General features: G+C 37.2%; 1 protein-coding gene across 4 annotated transcripts in view; it reads right to left on the reverse strand.

Annotated features, from left to right (window-relative positions):
- The window catches only part of kdm6al (lysine (K)-specific demethylase 6A, like), a 200,661-nt gene that overhangs the window by 87,837 nt on the left and 90,937 nt on the right, over positions 1 to 21,887 (reverse strand). For all 4 annotated transcript variants that reach the window (XM_053637615.1, XM_053637613.1, XM_053637614.1 and 1 more), the window contains 2 exons: positions 5,677 to 5,823; positions 5,382 to 5,456 (listed from right to left, as the gene is read on the reverse strand). In XM_053637615.1, coding sequence (XP_053493590.1) covers positions 5,382 to 5,456; positions 5,677 to 5,823 — 222 coding nt within the window. The remainder of the gene's footprint in view (positions 1 to 5,381; positions 5,457 to 5,676; positions 5,824 to 21,887) is intronic.

The raw sequence follows: 21,887 nt of genomic DNA on the forward strand, positions 1-21,887 counted from the left end.
GTAAACATGCACTTACTCTGTATGATTTCTGATCATACTGAACTCTGAACAGCACCTGCGTGTCCTCCCTGTTCGAGGTGCACGTTGAGGCGAGAGTGATGCAGCCACATTCCTTTAAAAAAAAAAAAAAAGTTGTAAATAACAGCTTTGTTGATGAGGCAGTATTTTACAGTAGACACTGGTCATAAGCCAGCCAAAACTACTGAAATACAGTCTATACGTTCATATTATTTTTATATAATTTTTTTTATAGCATAAGATTTAAATACTTGTTTTGTACAACATTTAGATGTATTGAACATATTTCATTTCAACATATATCACTCCAAATACCAACCGATATCAGTCTGGCAAAATAGTTGGGAAATAGCCAAATTGTAAAATATGTACATATCAAAAAATCACACGATAACTAGGGTTAGTGTAAGTATGAATGAAACTGTAAGTATGAATAAATGACTTACTCATCAGAAATGATATCCTCCACTGGATCAAGTCTCTCTTCAAAATGCAACCTTTCATCATCACAGTCATGCTCTTCTTCTGAGGAAAAGGTGAACTCCAGTCTAATTTGCCCTGCCACAGTTTCATAATGAACCGAAAATATTTTCACACTTCTCTTGATAACATAAAAGATCTCTGTTTTGTGCCATTGCTTCGGCAAAGCATCTTTCACTCCAAGTAAGTCAGACCACTGCTCCCCTCCTCTCCCCACTGCTGTACACGCACATGCTCTCCCACACACTGGAACCACCAGTTGCATCCAAGACACCAAGACATTTAAAGGACACAACATCGTTTGATGTAAATAACTCTTAATTGTTGTTGATTAGCCTAATATTGAAAGCTACAAATCAGAAGCTATTCCAAACACTAGCTGGTGTTTTAAAATGAGTTTTGAGCAAAAAACATAGTATTAATCTCATAAACTGTCATGTGTAGCTTGATGCTAATGATATCTATTAACAAAAGTCAGAGTAATTCTGAGTTGAGAGCAGTGTCAGCTTTATAAAGATACCTTGGCTATGTGCATAATCAGAAGGACTCATGAGAAGCAACCTTTTTATTTTGGGTATGCACTCCCTTGGCAAAAAAAGGGGTGTGATACAACTGATACACAATTGTATCATTATCAATGAATGACAGCAAACAGATAAGGTTACTACAGAAGTTATCATTGATTAACGTTAATCTAACATTAGTTAAGTTAGGTAAACTTAGCTGTCATTCATCTCGCTTATGTTGTCTGACATATCTGGCTACTTGTCATTAAAAACAATGTTTAACGTATTTAACATGATATCCGTCAAGCTAATGTTAGCTAATTATCTAACATTATTACCAGCAGCACTGACAGTGTAACTATTTTCAGCATCTGAGAAGCAAGTTGGCTCATCATGTACCATTAGGCTATTTGTACAAACAGTGTGTTCCAAATGCACCTTTCATTTTCGTTAATTTGGCTAATTATTCATTAACTTCATTTTCAGGTCAAATCAGACCTTCATAACAGGCTGCAAGGAGAGCACCTGGCTGCCTGCCCGAGGGTCTCCATCAATGGGCTGAGTCCAGAGGAATTCAACTACAGAGGAGCATTAGAATTGTTTCTCAAAGCCCAGGAAATTGAAATGTTTGTCAATAGGGATGTACGGGGATTTGATTAATACCATGTCCCCCTCATCCAATGTATTTTTTATTTCTTACAAAATAAACCAGTTCAACACAAGTAACAGCTTTTGCTTCATTTCTGTGATGGCTGAAATGTATACTCTAGTTGATTTTGTGTTTTGACCATTTGCGAACCACGTTAAACTTTTGACCATTTGTGAACGTTAAACATCTTGTCTACCATGGTTTGTGGGTGTGACCTTTTTTGCTGTTTTTGCTCACCATTCACATACATAAACAGCCAATGTGTTCTGTGATTAAATTACTACCAGAGACCAACATTGTTTAAAAGAGCACAAAGTTCATCATAGATCTAGCTTCTTAATTTTGCTTTCAACATGGATCAGATTGATGCATTTAACTTAACTTTAAAATGTAAAATATTTTCTTACAGGGGAGCATGCCCTCGCACCCCCTTTGAGGGTCAGAAGGTCAGAGTTCCACCCATCACAGTCTCACAAAATCCTGTGGGAAACACTGGATAACTTGATATGATATGCTGCTTTATCATGCTGGAAGTAGTTATAAAATGGGTAAATTCTAGCCAGAAAGGATGCATAGGGCAGTGGATCTCAAACTTTTACAGCGCAAGGCCCCCTTGTGTAGGGTGCATCCCTTTGTGGCCCTCTTTTTTCATGCTAGGCTCTTCTATATTTACTTTCTCAGCAAAGAGACTATGTCTTTTATCTGTGGGCCCCTAAATATTTACAAAAATGTGAGGGGTGTACTCACTTTTGTGAGATACTCTAGATCTACACTAAATTAATTTTTTTTTTTAATTTTGTCCCATAGCCTAAAGCCTACCAAAACTACACATGCACCTCAGCTTAGTAACTCAGGTTAGGTAAAAGTATTAAAAAGTTAATGCTGCCAAGACAAGTGATTACATTATTACACACCTGGACACTTAGTGACAAATTGCTAAGTTCCTTGGCAGGGAGTGCTTTATATAATAACAATAATAATAATAATAATAATAATAATAATAATAATAAACTTTATTTTATAAAGCGCCTTTAAAAGCAACTTCTCAAAGCACTGTACACAAAATAAACAGTACACAGCAAAAATAAAACATTATAAAAGTTAATAAGAATAACAACATTAATAATAATAATAAAAGTAAACATCAACAGTCAAATGCAAGTTCAAAAAATTGTGTCTTAAGTTGAGCTATAAAAATGCCAAAGGTTTCAGCTTCCCTGAGTTCAGGAGGAAGAGAGCACCAAAGGGAAGGAGCAGAGACAGAAAAAGCCCTGTCACCCATGGATTTTAAGCGTGTTTGTGGAACAGATTTGGGATGTAAGTAATTAATAAAGCAGATATATAATGAGGAGCCAAGCCATGTAATGCTTTGCATGTCAACATCATAATCTTAAAATCAACACGGAACCTGACCAGGAGCCAGTGCAAGGACTCTAAAATATATAAGAACCACTACTACTCTGCATGACACTGATGTAGCAGTCTTTGAACGTGCACTGTAATTTTTGAAAAATGCCTCATGGATCTTACAGTGGATATAAAAATCTACACACCCCTGTTAAAATGGCAGGTTTTTGTGATGTAAAAAAAAATTTAAGTTGTCAGAACCTTTTTCACCTTTATTGTGAAATTGCAACATAAATAATGTTGTAAAGATATGTTTTTTTGTGTGTGTGTGGTGGGGGAGGACTTACAATACCCAGCTTGCATAAGTGTACACATCCTTTTATAATTGGGAAGTGATGTGGCAATGTTCAGGATCAACCAATCACATTGAAACTCATGTTAAATGCTAATTAGTATACACCTGCCATTAATTAAAGTGAATGATTACCCACAAATAAAGTACAGCTGTTCCTATAGGACTCTCCTAACATCATCTTGGTAATATCCAACTGGAAAGCCATGGGCTGCAAAGACCTTACAAAGCAGGAACAGGATCTCCTTGTTGAAAAATATAAATCAGGAGAGCGTTACAAACTTTTTTCCAAGCCATTGGATATACCATGGAACACTGTAAAGACAATAATCAACAAGTGGAGAAAATATGGCATGGCAGTTACACTACTAAGAACAGGCCGTCCCTCTAAATTTGATGAGAAAATCAAGAGAAAACTGGTCAGGGTGGCTGCCAAGAGGCCTACAGCAACATTAAAAGAATTGCAGCAATTTCTGACAAGTACTGGTTGCTCCCTACATGTGACAAAATTCTCCCAAATTCTTCATATCTCTGGGCTATGAGTTAGGGTGGCAAGACGCAAGCCTATTTTAACCAAAATAGTAATAAAAAAAAATACATTCAATCTCCCAAAAATATGTGGAATGATGTGTTATGGTCTGATGAGACCAAAGTTGAACTTTTTGGCCATAATATCAGAATACATGTTTGAAGAAGATTTTCACCTTTCAGCATGACAACAACCTAAAGCAAACATCCAGATCAACAAAGGAATGGCTTCACCAAAACAAGTTCAAGATTTTGGAATGAGTACAGACCAAAAATCCAATCAAAAATCTGTGGGGAGACCTGAAGAAGGCTGTGCACAAGAGATGCCCAGCAAATTTGACAGAATTAGAATGCTTTTGCAAGGAAGAATGGCAAAATATTTATGTGTCAAGATGTCCCGAACTGATTGACTTGAATGCTGTGATCAAATCTAAAGGTGCTTCAACTAAGTATTAGTTTAGGGGTGTGCACATTTGCAGTATACAACCAGGTTACTGTAAAAAAAAAAATAAAAATAAAAAAATTCCCCCTAAAATTATTCTTATTGTTTTTCCACTTTAATTTATAGGTTAAAAATTCGTAATAAAAGTAAAAAAAAAAGTAAAAAAAAAAGTAAAAAAAAAAGGTTCTGACATGATTTATCTTGGTTTCATGTTTTTACATCACAAAAACCTGCAATTTTCACAAGGTTTATAGACTTTTTATATCCACTGTATATATCATGTATTTACAGCATTATAATCTGGCAATCAAGAAGTTCAATGGTCAAATATGCAAAATCACAGGTCAGGCTAAAATGCTAATACCAGGAGACACTAGAGTCTTATCTTCTTACTAGGTTTCAGAAAGCATGCACAGCCATCCTGATATAACCTAGCCTATAGGCATATTGTTGTTTTAGTTAGAGGGACTGCAGAGGTTATCTATGCTAATGAGATGTAGACTATATCAAGGACATGGGCCTCCTATCAAGCAACATTAACATAATGACAGCTAGGGATTTATTTACTTTCTTATTGTGGTACAACAAACGTTATGCACTTTTATCACCTACAGTTCAATAAATAAGTAAAGCAATACCCTTCATATACTGCCTAACTCACTGCTAAAATGATGTTATGATAATTCTTGATAAAGCTAACTCTAACTAAACTGCACTGGCCACTACAGATTCTGGGGGCATGGCTTTGAACATGGGTAGGAATGGGGGTGGGTTCACGGAGTGAAAAAAAATCATTCCAATACGGTTACAATTCAGCTAATTAACAGGTTGAGACCTAATCTTTACTAACCTTGACTAATGCACCTTTAAGTTGTTCCAAAGAAGCAAAATGGTAAAGTGACATTTTGGGTAAAACTGAATATGTCCCGAATATTAAATTGGACACAGTCATGTTTTTTCCAGTCATTCAGGCATAACTGTGTGACTGAAAAAATTCACACAGACTTCTCTGTCAAGTAGACCAGTGTCTTATGAGAATGAACAATTAAGTCAGCTCACTTGTAGTTTTTGTGGTGATAGTTGCCAGTTTGGAGTTTGCTGCTCGGCTAGGTTATTGCCCCACTCTGCAAAACACTGCAAATAAAACACAAAAAAGTTTTAAACAAATAAATAAATAAATAATTTCATTAAGCCCCCCCCAAAAAACTTGTATATGAAAGTCCCACAGCTATTTTATTGATTACATTTATAAGAAATCAGACAGGACAAATGTAATATAATCAATCACATAGTAAGAATAAGATATTAAAAATGTGAAAAGGTAAAACACTTCAGGAAAAGCTTGCAAAAATACCTGAGCAGGACTGGAAGTCCTCTTCCTCTTAGCAGGGTTTGACTGTCCATCATCTTGGCGAAGAGGGCTGACGTGGGGGGGCAGGGACTGCCCAGAGCCATGTGCCTCCATTAGAAGCCCTCCTGCACTGGGGTGGGGTTTACTTACCTGGGAAAAAGCAATGTCACAAAAAAAGGGATGGTGTCACACACAAGAAGGCAAAGGAGATAGAAGAGAAGCAAAGAAACAAGACAGAAGACCTTGGTTTTAAACCTTCCTTTTTCTAAACCGCTCAAGTAAGCTACACAGTTTTAACATGTCTAAAATTCAGTATGATAGTCATATAGAAGATTCAAGGACTGATCATGTAAAAGAAAAACAGTATGGTTTCTAAATGCTCTTGTGCTGATATGTGCATAAGCTGATATGAACGGAATGCATGAAAAAAAAAATCAACATGAAGGCCTCACCCACTGTATTAAATTACTGAAAACCTACATAATTTTGCAAGTGTTTAAAATTTCAGTATCTCAAACATTCAAGCAAGCACAACAAAAAGCTCAATCTAAATAAATTATATTGTATATGATATAAAGAAATGTAAATCACAACAACTTAATCAGATAATACTCCAATATGGCTTTGAAAAGTCAAAGACTGCTCTGGTAGAGATTAGCACCAAATGTAACACTTTTTCTGGATTTTTTTTTTTTCATTTTACTACTCAATTAAGCCACCTGGCAATTCCCATCCACCAGCCAGCTCTACCTTATCATACAGCAGCTACCAATCAGGGATTGTGAAGGCTAACACATGCTTCCTTCACGACATGCGACGCAAGCCAACAGCATCTTTTGAACTGCTGATCAGTCCCCGCCACAAACTAGGAGGAAAGCTGCACTCTTTCACATACATGAGCTCAAAGACACACGCAATTGGTTAGCATCACTTTGACTGACAGGGTAGAGAAAGTATAGACAGCATGGCCAATTTTGTTCCCTTGTTTCCCAGCCACAGATGGCTGTGGCATTGCCAGGATTCAGACTTGTGATCTCCCAAGAACAATGCAAACACTTTTCTAGGGTCAGGGCTTTTTAGACCTGCACCAAATGTAAACTTCAGGAAAAAACACCTCTTTCTGTGCTGTCTAAAGCTGTGTTATGCCTATGATTACAGAACAAAAAACAAATTCAAAACCATTCACTAGGCCCCAAAGAGACCTTTAAGGACAGAAACATTTATTCTTGCAATATTGTTTTGTATGTTTAAATGAGTGCTCATGTGTTATTTTTTGAAAGTAGTATGTTGATTTAATAACTGTGTCAGAATTGCATGAATATTTTAGAAGGTGCAGATGTTTTAGATTTACATTTCCTCAAGGAAATACACAGTGCTTGCAAAGAGCTAAAAGAAAGTTGAAAAAAATGCTTAAAACAAAGTTCAAAGGAAAACCTGAATGGAAGAAAAAATAAATAAATAAAAAGCAAAAAGCTACCATTGCCATATTGTTCCAGATGATTGCTAGTATGTTGTTAGGTGGTTGCTAGGGTATACCAGGCGATTGCAAATGTATTGCTAGGTGTTGTTCAGCAGTTCCCATGGTGTGCCAAGTGGTTCCTATAGTGTTGGTAGGCAGTTGTTATGGTACCCTTCTGGCATTCTAGGGTGTTACTAAACTTTTCTAGATGGTTGTAAGGGTGTTGCTATTGTTTTCCAGTTGGTTGCTATTGTGTTTCTAGGCAGTTATAGTGTTCTAGCTGAGTGTGTTAATATGGTATCAAAATGGTTACTAGGGTGTTGCTAGGTGGATGCTATGGAGTATATGGCATAAAATTAAAACCACTGACTGGTGAATAAAATTGATTATCTGGTTACAATGGCACCTGTCAAGGGGTAGAATATCGTAGGTAGCAAGTGAACAGTGCGTTCTCAAGGTTATGTTGTGTTGGAAGTAGGAAAAACAGGCAAGCATAAGGATCTGATCATATTTGACAAGGGCCAAATTGCGATGGCTAGACAACTGGGTCAGAGGATCTTCAACACGGCAGGTCTAGTGGGGAGTTCCCAGTATGTAGTGGATATTACCAACCAAACGTGGTCCAAGGAAGGACAACCGGTGAACTGGAGACCGGTTCACAGGCACCCAAGGCTTACTGATGCACATGGGGAGCGAAGGCTAACAAAGGCTGACTTCGATCCCACAAAAGAGGTACTGTAGCACAAATTACTGTAAATGTCAATGCTGGCTATGAAAAAGGTGTCAGAACACACAGTACATAGCTTGTTGCACATCAATCTGCGTAGCTGCAGACCGGTCAGAGTGCCCATGCTGACCCCTGTCCACCTCCAAAGCACCTTTAATGGGCATGTGAGCATCAGAACTGGACTATGGCGCAATGGATGAATGTGGCCTGGTCTGTCATGTTTTCTTTTACATCATGTGGACGGCCGTGTGCGTTGCTTACCTGGGGAAGAGATGGCACCAGGATGCATTTTGAGAAGAAGGCAAGCCGGCAGAGACAGCATGATGCTCTGGGCATTCATGTGGATGTTACTTTGACACGTACCACCTACCTAAACATTGTTGCAGACCAAGTTCACCCGTTCACGGCAACCATATTCCCTAATGGCAGAAGCCTCTTTCACCAGAACAATGCATCCTGCCACACTGAAAAAAAATTTTCAGGAATGGTTTGAGAAATATGAAAGAGTTCAAGGTGTTGACTGGGCCTACAAATTATTCAGATCTCAATCTGATCGAGCATCTGTGGGATGTGTTCAGTCCATGGAGGTCCCACCTCGCAACTTACAGGACTTAAAGGTCTTTTGCTGCTATTGTCTTGGTGCCAGATACCACAGCACAGCTTCAGAGGTCTTGTGGAGTCCATGTCTCAATGGGTCAGAGCTGTTTAGCAAAAGTGGGGCCTATACAATATTATGCAGGTTTTTTAAAATGTTATGGCTGATCTGTGTATAACAGTGAGAATATCATATATTTGGTATATCCATCCATCCATCCATCTTCAACCGCTTACTCCTTTTCAGGGTCACGGGGAACCTGCAGCCTATCCCAGGGAGCATCGGGCACGAGGCGGGGTACACCCTGGACAGGGTGCCAGTTATTTGGTATATATAGGTGGATATTAATTTTGGGTTCAAATAATCTTGCAATATTATAATTCTATTCTGTAATCTGGGAAATAGTTAAATTTCACCTAAAACATACACAGATCCTTTTAAGAAATAATTTATTCTTAAAATAAGTGTCAGCATCTAGCTGCTCTCTATCTAGCTTTGTCTGACAACCTGCCAAACACAGGATAAGCTGGTTAAACTGGTGGCTGGTGATATTATTTTCTAGCTTTTTTATTGCCTTGTGTTATTTTAACTTGTTTAATGTTTTGCCTTTTCAGTGGTAATTGTCCCTCATTCATTTTTACATGATGTGAAAAGTGAGAATTTTTTGCCTGCTGTTTAAAACTCTGTATTAAGCAGGAATGCTGATTTCTCATCCATTAAATCAATTAATAAAATTGATAGGCCTTGATGGACAAAATGTCATATACAGTCATGTGAAAAATACAAGTATTTTTACTTATTTGGAAACTATATTTCCAATTACCATGGAAATTGTTGGCTTTTTTGACATATTTGGACAAGCAAACATTTGATCCTCTTTGAAACAGTGTATTAATAAAGTTGATATATTCTAGCAAATGACACATAAAACTGACAATTTGTAGTAATTTTCACAATTTAAATGAACAAAAAACAGATCAGTCACATGGAAAAAGTAAGTACACTTACATTTATCACACCTTCAAATCCATAAAAGTAGAATCAGGTGTTCAAGATTGGGTGCCAGTGATTAGAATCTGCTTAGGGAGTGCAGGTGGAACCGGTCTTATTCATACCTCTCTCATATCTAGTGTCTGGTGTTCTCTTTGAAAATGTGTGGTGCCATCATGCCAAGATCTAAACAGTTCTGAAAGGCCTTCAGAAAAAACGTTGTGGATGCTTATGAGTCTGGCAAGGGATTTAAAAAGATCTCCAAATTATCTGGAATATATAATTCCACTGTAAGGAAAATAATCTACAAATGGCACAGATTTCACACGACTGCCAATTTGTCCAGGACTGGCCGTCCCAGCAAAATCAGCCCAAGAGCAGACCATCTGATGCAAAAAGAAGTCTCCAAGAACCCCAAAATTTCATCACAGGATCCAGTGTCAAAGTGCATTCATCTACAATCAGAAAGAGATTGCACAAATTTGACCTGCATGGGAGGTGTGCCAGGAAAAAGCCCTTGCAAGACTACAATTTGCCAATGAGCACATAGGTAAAGACCAGGCCTTTTGGAATAATGGGTTCTGGACAGATGAATCAAAAATAGAGTGGTTTGGCCACAGTAACAGGAGACATGTTTGGTGCAGACAAAAGACAGCACCTTCAGGAGAAACACTTCATACCAACTGTTAAGCATGGTGGTGGAAACATTCTGGTTTGGGGTTGCTTCACTGCCCCAGGGACTGGACAGCTTACATTCATTGATTCAACTATGAATTCTGAATAATATCAAAGTGTGCTTGAAGATAATGTGAACCGAAAGTGACCCTTTCAACAGGATAATGATCAGAGACACACTAGCAAATCCAGCAAAGAATGGCTCAAAAAGAAGAAATGGAGGGTTATGGTCAAAGCCTAGTCAAAGCCGGGATGTGAATCCCATTGAAATGTTGTGGGGGGATGGCAAGTACATACACGAAAACCCTCAAACATGGTCAAAAATTCCAGAAAGTATGGTGGACAATTATGCAAAACGTCTACAATAAGTTATTTCTGCTAATGGGGGCAATACTAGCTTCTGAGACCAAGGGTATACTTACTTTTTCCACAGAAGAATATCACATCTATTGATATTTCTGTTGAATAAATGATTTTTTTTTTTTTTTTTTTTAAAAAGCCAATTTTCATTGTGGTTTTGTTCAAGTATATCAACTTCATTAATAGGCACTGTTTCAAAGATGATCAAATGTTTGCTTGACCAGATATGTCAAAAAAGCCAACAATTTCCTTGGGGTGTACTTATTTTTTCACATGAATGTACCATGTGTTCAAATTCTGTTCAAAAACCTCACATTTTGGTGATCGGTCATCAAAAGATAAATATGAGATAATAGACCAGATTTTCAGCTTTCATTTCCTGATATATACATTTAAATGTGTTCAATAAATTAGAGCACGGTACCTTTTGTAGCAGACCTCCTACTTTTTAGGCAAATACAAGTAATGGAATAGTCTTATAAGTAAATAACACTTAATACCTTGTTGCATATCCCTTGCTTGCAATAACTGCATTAAGCCGGTGATGCATTGACATCACCAAACTGTTGCATTTTCTTTTGTGTTGCTTTTCTGCTTGTACTGCAGCTTCTTTTAGTTCTTGTTTGTTTTGGGGGGTTTCTCACATCAGTGTTCTCTTCAGGAGTTGAAATGCATGCTCAACTGGGTTAAGTTCTGGTGATTGACTTGGCCAGTCTAAAACCTTTCTCTTTTCCTCCCGATGAAGTACTTTATTGTGTTGGCAGTGCTTTTTGGGTCATTGTCTTGCTGCATGATGAAATTCCTCCCAGTTAGATTGGATGCATTTCTCTGTAAATAGGAAGACAGACTGTTTCTGTAGACCTCTGAATTGAATCTGCTGTTACCATCATGGTAGATCAGTGAGCCCATTCTAGAAGCAGCCATGCACACATTTGCTTGTATTCTCTCATTTGTAAGTCGCTTTGGATAAAAGCATCTGCAATATGAATAAATGTAAACATTTGCCATGACACTAACTCCCCCAAGTTTGACTGTTGAGTTATGTTTTGGATCATGAGCAGATCCTTTTTTCTCTACACTTTGGCCTTTCCATCACTTTGGTAGAGGTTTCAGATCTTTTGATTCCAATCTGGTCTTCTAATTCTTACTGCTCATGACTGGTTTGCATATATATTTCTGAAGTCTTCTTCGCATGGTGGATTGTGATACCTTCACCCCTGCTCGGTGAAGGTTGTTGTTGATGTCACTAACTGTTGTTTTTGGGGTTTTCTTCACAGCCATCACAATGTTTCTGTCATCAGTTGCTGTTGTTTTCCTTGGCTGACCTGTTCCATGTTTGTTTGTTAGTACACTACTGGTTTCTTTCTTTTTCAGGACATTACAATTTGTTGTATTGGTTATGCCCAATGCTTGTGCAATGGCTCTGATAGATTTGCCCTCTTTTCTCAGCTTCAAAATGGCTTGCTTTTCATGTATAGACAGTTCTCAAACCAATATAAAAGTAAACATTCAGAACTATTCATTATTTAAACAATCAATTTAACATGGCACACCTGGGTAGCAAGAAACACCTATCAGTCACATGTTCCAATATTTTTGATTACTTGAAAAACATGGGTGGGTTCAAACAAAAGGTGCCATGTTCTAAATTATTAACACATCTAGATGTAAATATGAAGAAATGAAAGCTGAAATTCTAATCTGTCTTCTCATATTCATCTTATGATCTCACATCCAAATGTCGTCAATGTATAGCGAAAGAATTGGCCTTGCTGCTCCAATACTATCAGAGGGGACTGTATGCATGTGTGTGTGCGCGTGTACGTGTCCTCACATTTTGTCTATGCACCTACACACTCATGCTGATTAATCTGGTGATTGGAGTGGCAAGTATTCATGATTTGATAAACAAAATATATCTAGAATATAATTCCACTGACTCAAACATTATTGTGCACAATATGACCTTCAGTTACAGAGTACATGGTGAATCGCTTCATTTAACTAGTATAGTGGCCTAACAGCTGACTATTTGTGCAGTTCTGTAGGTAAGGGATTATCAGAATGTGTCAAGCTGGCTTTTTTCCAAATGTAAGGGTACTTTTCAATACACTTATATAACCACCGTACACAAGATTACACAACAATATGCATTTTTGTTATGTTACCAGTGCACACTTGCAATGTAAATAAAATCATAAATACACCCCACTTAAAAGAATAAAAAATAAATACAGTTTGGCTTTAGCTCTGTTCATAAAAAAATAATAATAATTTTGAACCCATCTGCTGTGACCAATAAAAACAGAAAATGACCATAAGCAAATCATAAGTTGAATTTGGCACATATAGCTCTTTTTCTTGCATAATTTGCTCATCACCCTTGCTCATTGCTCTTGCCCTTCATTACTGCTCAGTTTGTGGCCACAGCACTACTCTTAACTGGATACAGTTGTAGGGCTGTACAATTAATCAAATATCGATCACGATGACTATTTTGACTGCCCACGATTACATGAAAATGATCGACTGCGATATTGACGTTTAAAGTTCGTCCTCCGCTCATAGAAAACCCCGCTGCAGATCAAATCAAGCGCTTCCTAAACTTACAGCCAATCACCATAGAGTGGTGCAGAGATGACGTCATTTTGTAGTGCCAAAACCCAGAAACGGGATTAGCATTTTAGCACTCGAGCTGCCAGCCTCGCTTCGTGCTCCAGTGCTTTGCACGAGGGGAAATCATGACACTAAAATGTTGCTAAATGGCACTATAGAGGTTGTCGGGGACATTAAACGTTATCATGCCGAACAGGAAAAAACTTTGCAGAATAAACTGGTTCAGGTATGATGTGCACAATCCCAAAAAAAGTGGATGAAGATTCATCCACAGAGTAAATCCGTATTAGGGAAAATGTTTCAAATCAAGTTTGGAAAAGTTGAGCGACCGTGGTGTAGTTTGTTTATAGCATACGGTTAGCTTTTTATTTCTGGTGATTGTATTTAAGTTTCAAACTTCATAAAACTTGTGTTCATTTGTGAAAATTATTTTGATGCACCAGTGTGGCCACCAGTGTGGCCCTCGAAATTTGAAGGATCTGGAGATTCTGTATGGAATCTCATACCTTCTTTCCTCATATTTACCAAGGGTGCCAGTATTAGGGGAGGGCACTGATTGTTGCCATCATTTCATTAAAAGACCCAACACACAACATGCTACATCTAATGCATTAGCACCATAAGGTAAGTATTACAGCTGGAGAAATTCAACAACCCTCTCCTGGCACATTTCCTCCCTATGCACATCTGTATTACCACAGCTAAGTAGCTTGTCATGCTACTTAGTTTGATTACATTACCAGATTTCTATCCTTGTGCCACTCAAACTACTCTGTGGTGGGTGTTCCTCCCTTGAGTTACGCAAGGACAACAATTCAAACACTAGTAGCATCACTTTTCTTTTTACTTTTGTGTGTTGCTAACAGTTACTTTGCTTCTTGTCCCAAAGAAGTGTTAAGAATATTGTTTTAGTTAATATATTCGAAACCATGAGCAAGAATTAAAGTAATTTCTGCAATCTGGAAAGAGGCAAGAGACAGGGGTGCCCTCTCTCCGCCCTCTCTCCCCCCTTCTTTTTGCTCTCTATATTGAATCCCTTAGTCAATGGATATGGCAAAATCATTATATTAGCAGGATAAAGATGGGTGAAGATGAACATAAAATAGCGTTATTCACAGACGATGTTATGATGTACTTGAGAGACCCAGCAATATCTGCTAGATACAGTTGGTACTTTATCAGGATACAGACTAAATGTGCAAAAAAAAAAAAAAAAAACAGGTCATGTGCTACAATTTTATTCCATCAGAAGAAAAAAGGGCAAAATATAGCATTAATTATAATGCAGATATAGTAAAATATTTGTGAATATACTTCCTAAAAGATACTAGCACCTTGTTAGATGTAAATTATAGACATTTAAATAGTAACCTTCGAGCAGATATCCAGAGGCGGATTGTTATCCCTTTTTTGAATTTAGGGGAGAGAGTGGATATTAAAATAAATATGCTCCGGAGGCTTTTATATCTTTTTCAGATACTCCCAGTAAAGATCTCAGAAGAACAATTTAAAGATTAGGACAAATGAATTATGAGGTTTATTTGGGAAGGTAAAAAAAAGTCCACAATTCGACATAAAGCACTCCAGATACCTAAAGAAAGGGGTGGCTTGGTCCTCCCCCCCTTAAAAGACAATTATATAGCTGCCCAATTAAGACCCATAGTTTGCTGGTGCAACCCAAGCTACAAAGCTAGGCGGAAACAAATTGAACTTTCTCTTTTCTCTGAAGTACCAATTCAAGCAGTAGTTGCAGATGATAACCTATTAAGAACCCATATAAGTAAAGAATATCCGTGGATTACTACTACACTAGAAATATGGGAAATATTAAAAAAATAGGGAGGTGGTGTGTATATGATACAAAGTTTACCCCTAATACTTTAGACAAAGTTTTTAAGAAATGGATTAAGAAAGGAGTTACATCGTATTATTTTGGGTACAAATAAAATCACAAGCAACAATATTTTCTTAACCTTACAAGAATTTAAGAATCGGTTCGAGTTGGGTAATCATGAATTTTATAGATACTTTCAAATAAGACACCACTTCAACTCAACAGTGAACAAGAAGGGGAACAAAATGATTTTGTGAAGATGCTCCTGTCTGCATATAAGGCTACTTCCATTAGTAAGGTTATTTCTAAATTTTAATATTGTCTTCAAAACCACAGACCAGAATCCACCTCTTATCTCATAATTAAATAGGAGAAGGAAGGAAACATGACTATAACAAAAGAGGCTTTGTTAAAAACCATGTAGATCCCAATGGGAAACCACAGGCTCCCACCAATGGATGCTATTCGCCTCGAAAAATGTAGATTTTTTATTTCACTGGCTCAAAAGTGCCATAGTGAAATAGAATTAGGATGTTGGAATGACTGGGCATGTCCAGTTATTCACATATTTTGGAAAGATATACACAGGACATTAGAGGCTATATTAAATATAAAAATTCCATTCCAATTTTATGTCTTATATTTGGAAGTCTGGATTTACATGAAACCAATTATACATACCTATGGAGAATATTTCTGGTTGCAGCTAAAAATGGTCTCACTTGTAAATGGCTTGAACCTACTTCACCCCCCATAGAAGACTGGAAAGCAATTGTAATTGAAATATATTATATTATATATTTTATTTTTATATAATTATTTTTTAAAATCCTTACCGTTTCTTTAAAATTAAAAAAGCAAAAAGGGCTGTTGGGGAAAAGATGGAAGGAATTTGTGGAAAATTGAGAAATAATAATTATATAATAGATGTAATTATGGATTATTGTTGTAAATTAAACACTGTAATTATGCAAAGTTGTCACTAGACTGTACCCTATTTGGTTTTTTTTTGTGCATTTTTATGCACATTTATACATACAAACATATATTCTTTTGTTTGCTCTCACCTTTATTTATTTATTTTATTATTTTTCGTTTGATGTGACTAATTCAGGTTCTGTAAATATTACGATTTTATTGTGAAATTTGTAGAAAGTGAGCTGGACTGAGGGTCTCCAATTTTTCTTTTAATTCTGTAATGTATTTTTGACTCTTACACAGAAAAGTAAAATTGAAAAAAAAAAAAAGAATATTGTTTTAAAAGACACTGATTTAAAAAAATAAAATAAAATTGTGAAAGAGACCTATACCTGTATTACTAGGATGGGAATGTTGACAGGCAAGTGAAAAAACAACAGGCAGAGCAGAGAGACAGAAAAATGAGAGATGATAATGGAGGCTGACAGGATATAAGAGAAAAAAGGTGAGTGATAGATTTGTCAAAAGAGACAGAAAGTCAAAAGGAAGGATTATATCTGTGTACATGCTAAACTACACAAGAGCTTTTTGTCATTTTATTCAGTTTTCTTAAATTTGTCCAAAGAGTCTGCAAACTGTCAGGTTTGCAAGGTTAGGATAGTAAAAGCAGGGACATAAGGTTCCAAGTTATACATGAAGGATATTGTCAAAGATTTGGTAAGTTCAGTTCTTTAACTTATACTCTAGGGATTATGTTAAATTATTAGGAATGATTGGTCTGGCATGGATGGTCCCATAGATGGGCTTACAGGAATTAAGCCCCAGATGTCCACTTACAATAACACTACCCTAGCCAACACAAAACAATGCCATTTAAAAAACAAACCCAAATATACAAGCCAATATTAAACAAAAATCAGTCCAACCAGAGAGATTAATAAAGGCTTTATTTACACAATCATCTGGTTGTGTGGCATTTTGGATAACTTGTGCTCATATAATCATATTTTATGTGCTGTCAAAAATTGCACAAAAGAAATGAAAGGAAGTAAAAGCTGAATTAGAACACGAGTTGCCTAGAAAATTTTGTCACTACATATAGAGTTCAGAGAGAAAAAAAAATCAGTCCTGCTCTGATCCAACTGTACACGTTGAGCCGGTATACATGTTTCAATGAGGTAAGAAAACAAGGTTATTAAATATTAGGCACTAGGCAGGTGTAAATTATTAGGTTACTAGGCAGGTGGTTAGCTCGTACTTCTTGAGTCTCCCAAAAACCAAACAAACAAGATACAAAAATTAACAATAAATGATCAATCAAAAAATATACTTTTATTTTACTATTATTAAAAAGTTATTTTTTTCTGCCAACTTAGGACTTTTATCTGAAGTGCCTTTATGTGATCTCTATTTTTAGCTTGTTGATAGGTAGTGTGCTTGCACCACAGGGACAGGGAAAGCTTATCATTGTTTGAATGCTTACAATTGCTTTCTTAGCAGAAATGCTGATGGCATCTGTATTGTGTATGGTCACGTTGGAGCAGTCAAACACTGTCTAAAACCTACTCAACATGGTTCACTGATAAGAAGGAAGGAGAAGCTGCAAGTGGATGCTGTATGTGTATGGCTCTGTGAGCTAGCTAGTTGGTTAGCTTTCTTGTTTGACAAATGAATGCACTGCTGAGTATTCACTTGTTTAGGATGAAACATGCAGGTCATATTATTTTAAATGTCTGATTTGGTTTGGTGATGACTCATGTGATGCAACAGGTATGCAGTATTACCTGAGTATGTAATATTTCGTTTAAGTTGAGATAAAATGTGCACTAGAGATTCTAGAGTTGCTAGCAGGTATACAGCCATCTGCTACAATCCAAGTGTTTCACTGTGCCTTGTCTTTTAAACATTGATGCATTGTAACTCCTGAAAGCAAGTTTGTTCTTGGCCTGAAAGAACATCCAACAACAGAACATGGTCCAGGTTTTAATTTGGACATAGAGCATGGAGTAGGTGGTGTATGGAGTATGGTTCTTCACTCGTGTTTTCTCACCAACCGGATATATTCTGCAGCGAAGGCACATTCCTGTGCATATAAATATTCATTAACACCTCAAATATAATGAGGCAAGAGGTATTCCAGACCACTTACATAAGTGATTAGTTCAATAAATTCATTTGATCTAGGGCTGCAACTAACGATTATTTTCATAATCGATTGGTTGGCAATTTTTCCCGATTAATTGATTAATCGGATGGGGGTGAACTTTCAGTACCATTTTTCGTTTATTTAAAATAAAATCCAAACTGAGTGTTACAAATATAAACTTCAGACTAAAACCTACAACAGTTTGTCCAATTATATAAGACTGAAAAGAACCCAATACACACAGACACACACCAGATTAAATCTGCACACAGTGATGAAAGGGCCCTCGCACCCAGGTGCACATTGGGGCTGCTCTGCCAGGGGAATGACATAAAAAATTTTTTAGCACTTTTTAGCACTTACATGTTGTTAGGAGTGTATCATGATGTAAAATGTATCATTTCCTGTTGCCAGAAGGTGGCGCTATGACTATTACTGAATCTTGGCATGTCTTCTGCCCGGGACCTTTATCAAACATGTGAAGTTTGGAGAAGATTGGACATTCTGTGTTTGAGTTATAACAACTTCATTTTTCATGGTGAAACGCCGAAATTTGTGAGAGCACCACGCCCACGCCGTGAAACCTAAAAAGCTTTGCAATTTAGCGTCGTCAATGCCTTTAGATGAGACTGACCAAATATGATGCCGATCTAATTAAAGCTCTAGGAGGAGTACGTTAAAGAACGAGGCCTGGAAATGGCAAAAAACAGAGCAAAAATTTAAGAGAAAAATCAAAATGGCTGACTTCCTGTTGAGTTTAGTGCATGGGTTCAAGAGAAGTTTTTGTACATATTGGCATCTTACACATGTTTACCGAATTTTGTACATGTAGGTGAAACGTAGCACGAGGTGCACATCGGTGAAATTTTGTAGGTGTATCGAGGCATTTTGCCACACCTAAGTTAAATGACCAAATAAATGTATCATTTTGCCATACTTTAATAAGTATGCCAGATATCCTGAGTTTTCGAGCATCCCAAAGGTGTCAAATGTGCATTTAAAATGTAGGGAGCGCTATGGAGCCTATGAGGCACAACTATGATAAAATCCAACATCACATCGATTAATTTCATAAGACAAATTCATATGTAAAGTTTCCTGGATTTTCTGCCATGTTAAGTCTCTCAAAACACCGTGGGAAACTTTTCATCCAACATGGCCAACTTCCTGTTGGGCAGAGTCAGATAAAACCATGTGAACTTTGTCGCACTTGATGAGAGCAATGACTATGGTAAATCTCGTGCACATCGGAGCAACTTCATACCGACCATTGCCTGCATTCTGGGGCACTATGGAGCTCCTTGACCACGCCCATGCCCTACAGAACTATTACATTTTCACCAGTTCTTATGCGTCTGCCAAGTTTCGTGAGTTTTCGTTTATGTTTAGGCCCATAAAATCACACGAATGCATGAAAAAATAAAAATAAAATAAAATAAAAATAATAAACACCAGAAAAACAGTAGGGCCCTGCATCTCCAGTGCATTCGCCATCAGGTGGACACCGGAGGCATGGCACCTTCGGTGCTCGGGCTCTAATGATAAACATGCCGAAAACAATAAGGCCCTGTACCTCTGGTGCATGCACCCTCCAGTGTTCACCGGAGGCGTGGCACCTTTGGTGCTCAGGCCCTAATAATAATAATAAACACCGGAAAAACAATAGGGCCCTGCACCTCCGGTGCTGACACGGCACCTTCAGTGCTCGGGCCCTAATAATAAACAAGCCGAAAACAATAGGGCCTTATACCTCTGGTGCATGCACCCTCCGGTGTTCACCGGAGGCACGGCACCTTCCCGGATGTCCCAGATTCGGCTTTAGTTTCATTATTATGTACTTATGGTCTAATACTATATCATGTATGTACATGTTTGCATTGCTTTAAGCCCTCTCTGTATTTCCCGCCTTCTCGCACACCAATTGGTCAATTATAAAAGACTTGCAGCAACTATTGGCCAAATTCCTGCCTCTAAACCATTAGCCTACTCTCAGCAAAAGCGCTGTTGTGTACGGCATCAAACAATTGCTTGACAATAGCAGCAAATGACAGCTGTCCTGAGTCGAAATAATGTCCATGGCCAAATAAGGTCATTTTTAATTTCATGTTATCGCATTGCTTCGTATTACATGGCCATTCAAATGGGTAAATGATGGCAGAAGGTACACTCGTGGGGTCTAATATTTTATATTATTCCATGGACATGGAATGCAGGGAAAATGTAAAACGTATGCAGAGTGAAACTAGTTTTATTTATGAATATGTATGTGATGCTAACAGTGTGTCTTTTTCAGTGTATTGAAGTCTGCATTCATAGTAACACTGTTATGAACGCTATTAAGCCCGCCCCCCCAAAAAAAGAAAAGACAAAAAAGAGAAAGAAAAAAAGGCATCCTCTTTTTGGAAAACCAGAATATGGTCACCCAACTTTTGTGATATAATGTTAGCTGCATCAGGACAGTGCTCTTTTATTTATTTATTTATTTATTTACTTGTTTATTTTATTAAAACCAATCCAAACATTGAACGTGTTTTAGATCATATTGCTTTTCTCTTGACTGTATTTACATATGTGACCTTGAAGTAATCCAAAAATAATCAGATTACATTACTTTCATATTGTGATACTTTGTTGATGTTACTGATTACATTTTTTATGAAGTAATTTGTAACTGTAACAGAATACATTTTTAAAAGTAACGCTCCCAACCCTGTTGATTTGATTGAACATGGTTTGCAGTAATCAGGCCTGGTTTCATCTAGTCCAGTTGAACACCATTATGAATGAAGTTCAATGCAGTCAATAAGACCAAGTCTTTGATTACTAGGTAATAACATCCAACTGTAAAGAAGGTGACAGACTGCTGCATTAGTAACCAGCTTGTGCAAGTTCATGGTACAGGAGTCTGTCAGAGGAGCTCCTAATATTCACATGCTCTTATTTACTGCACATGTTGTAGTTATAAAGAAATATATAACCATGACCAACCTTCACCAACGAAGCAGACAAATGTTGCTTTTAAAACATTAACATGGACTTGAGTTAAAAATATTAGCTGATGACTACTGTCTGTCAGTTTTTATTTTTGAGAACATGGTGCCAAGTTAAGAAATTATATGGTAATACCTGTAGCCCTCTTTCAACCACCACAGATTGTTTGTAAATGATAAGCACTCAAATTATTAGTAAGGAGCCATATGCCACTTTCTCTCCTCATCATGAGCTGAAAACATTGATCTAAAACAGTTATTGATCACTTAGCAGTTTTTACATAAGAACCACAATTTTGTGCTGTAATGCATGTATATTTCGAATTTCACCTAGACTATATCACTGTGACAGTTTTGCTTCCATTTGCCATTAAAAAATATTCTGTGCAAACAAATATTAATTCATTTGCACGTATACAATTGCATTGCCAAGGACATGCTATCAAAGAACCGTGTGAGGTAGCATTATAAGCTAAATGACAGACGAAATTAAATATTATAAGAAACAACAAAAGTATATTTTTCACAGTTCTAAATGTTACCTCGACAAGCCAACATCCTGGCACGTCATCCACTGAGAAAAGACACCTGTTTATAGGATGACGAGTCACCCTCAAGATTTAATGTTTCACTGGATACGGCCAGTGTTAGCTCCAGTGTTATCGCAGCTGACGGGGCAGCCTCCTCCTCAGTTGACAGAAAAATCTGCCGAGTTAACACACAATGGGTTAAAGATTAGCCTAGGCTATTTATGACCAAGACAGCAAGGTAATGTTCTGTAAGTACTAGGGCTGCACGATTATGGCCAAAATGATAATCCCGATTATTTTGATCAATATTGAGCTCTCGATTATTTATCACGATTATTTATTGATTTTAGGGACAACATATTTTTATTGCACTT

Source organism: Ictalurus furcatus, chromosome 12 (assembly GCF_023375685.1).
Source record: "Ictalurus furcatus strain D&B chromosome 12, Billie_1.0, whole genome shotgun sequence".
NCBI classification, from domain to species: Eukaryota; Metazoa; Chordata; class Actinopteri; order Siluriformes; family Ictaluridae; genus Ictalurus; species Ictalurus furcatus.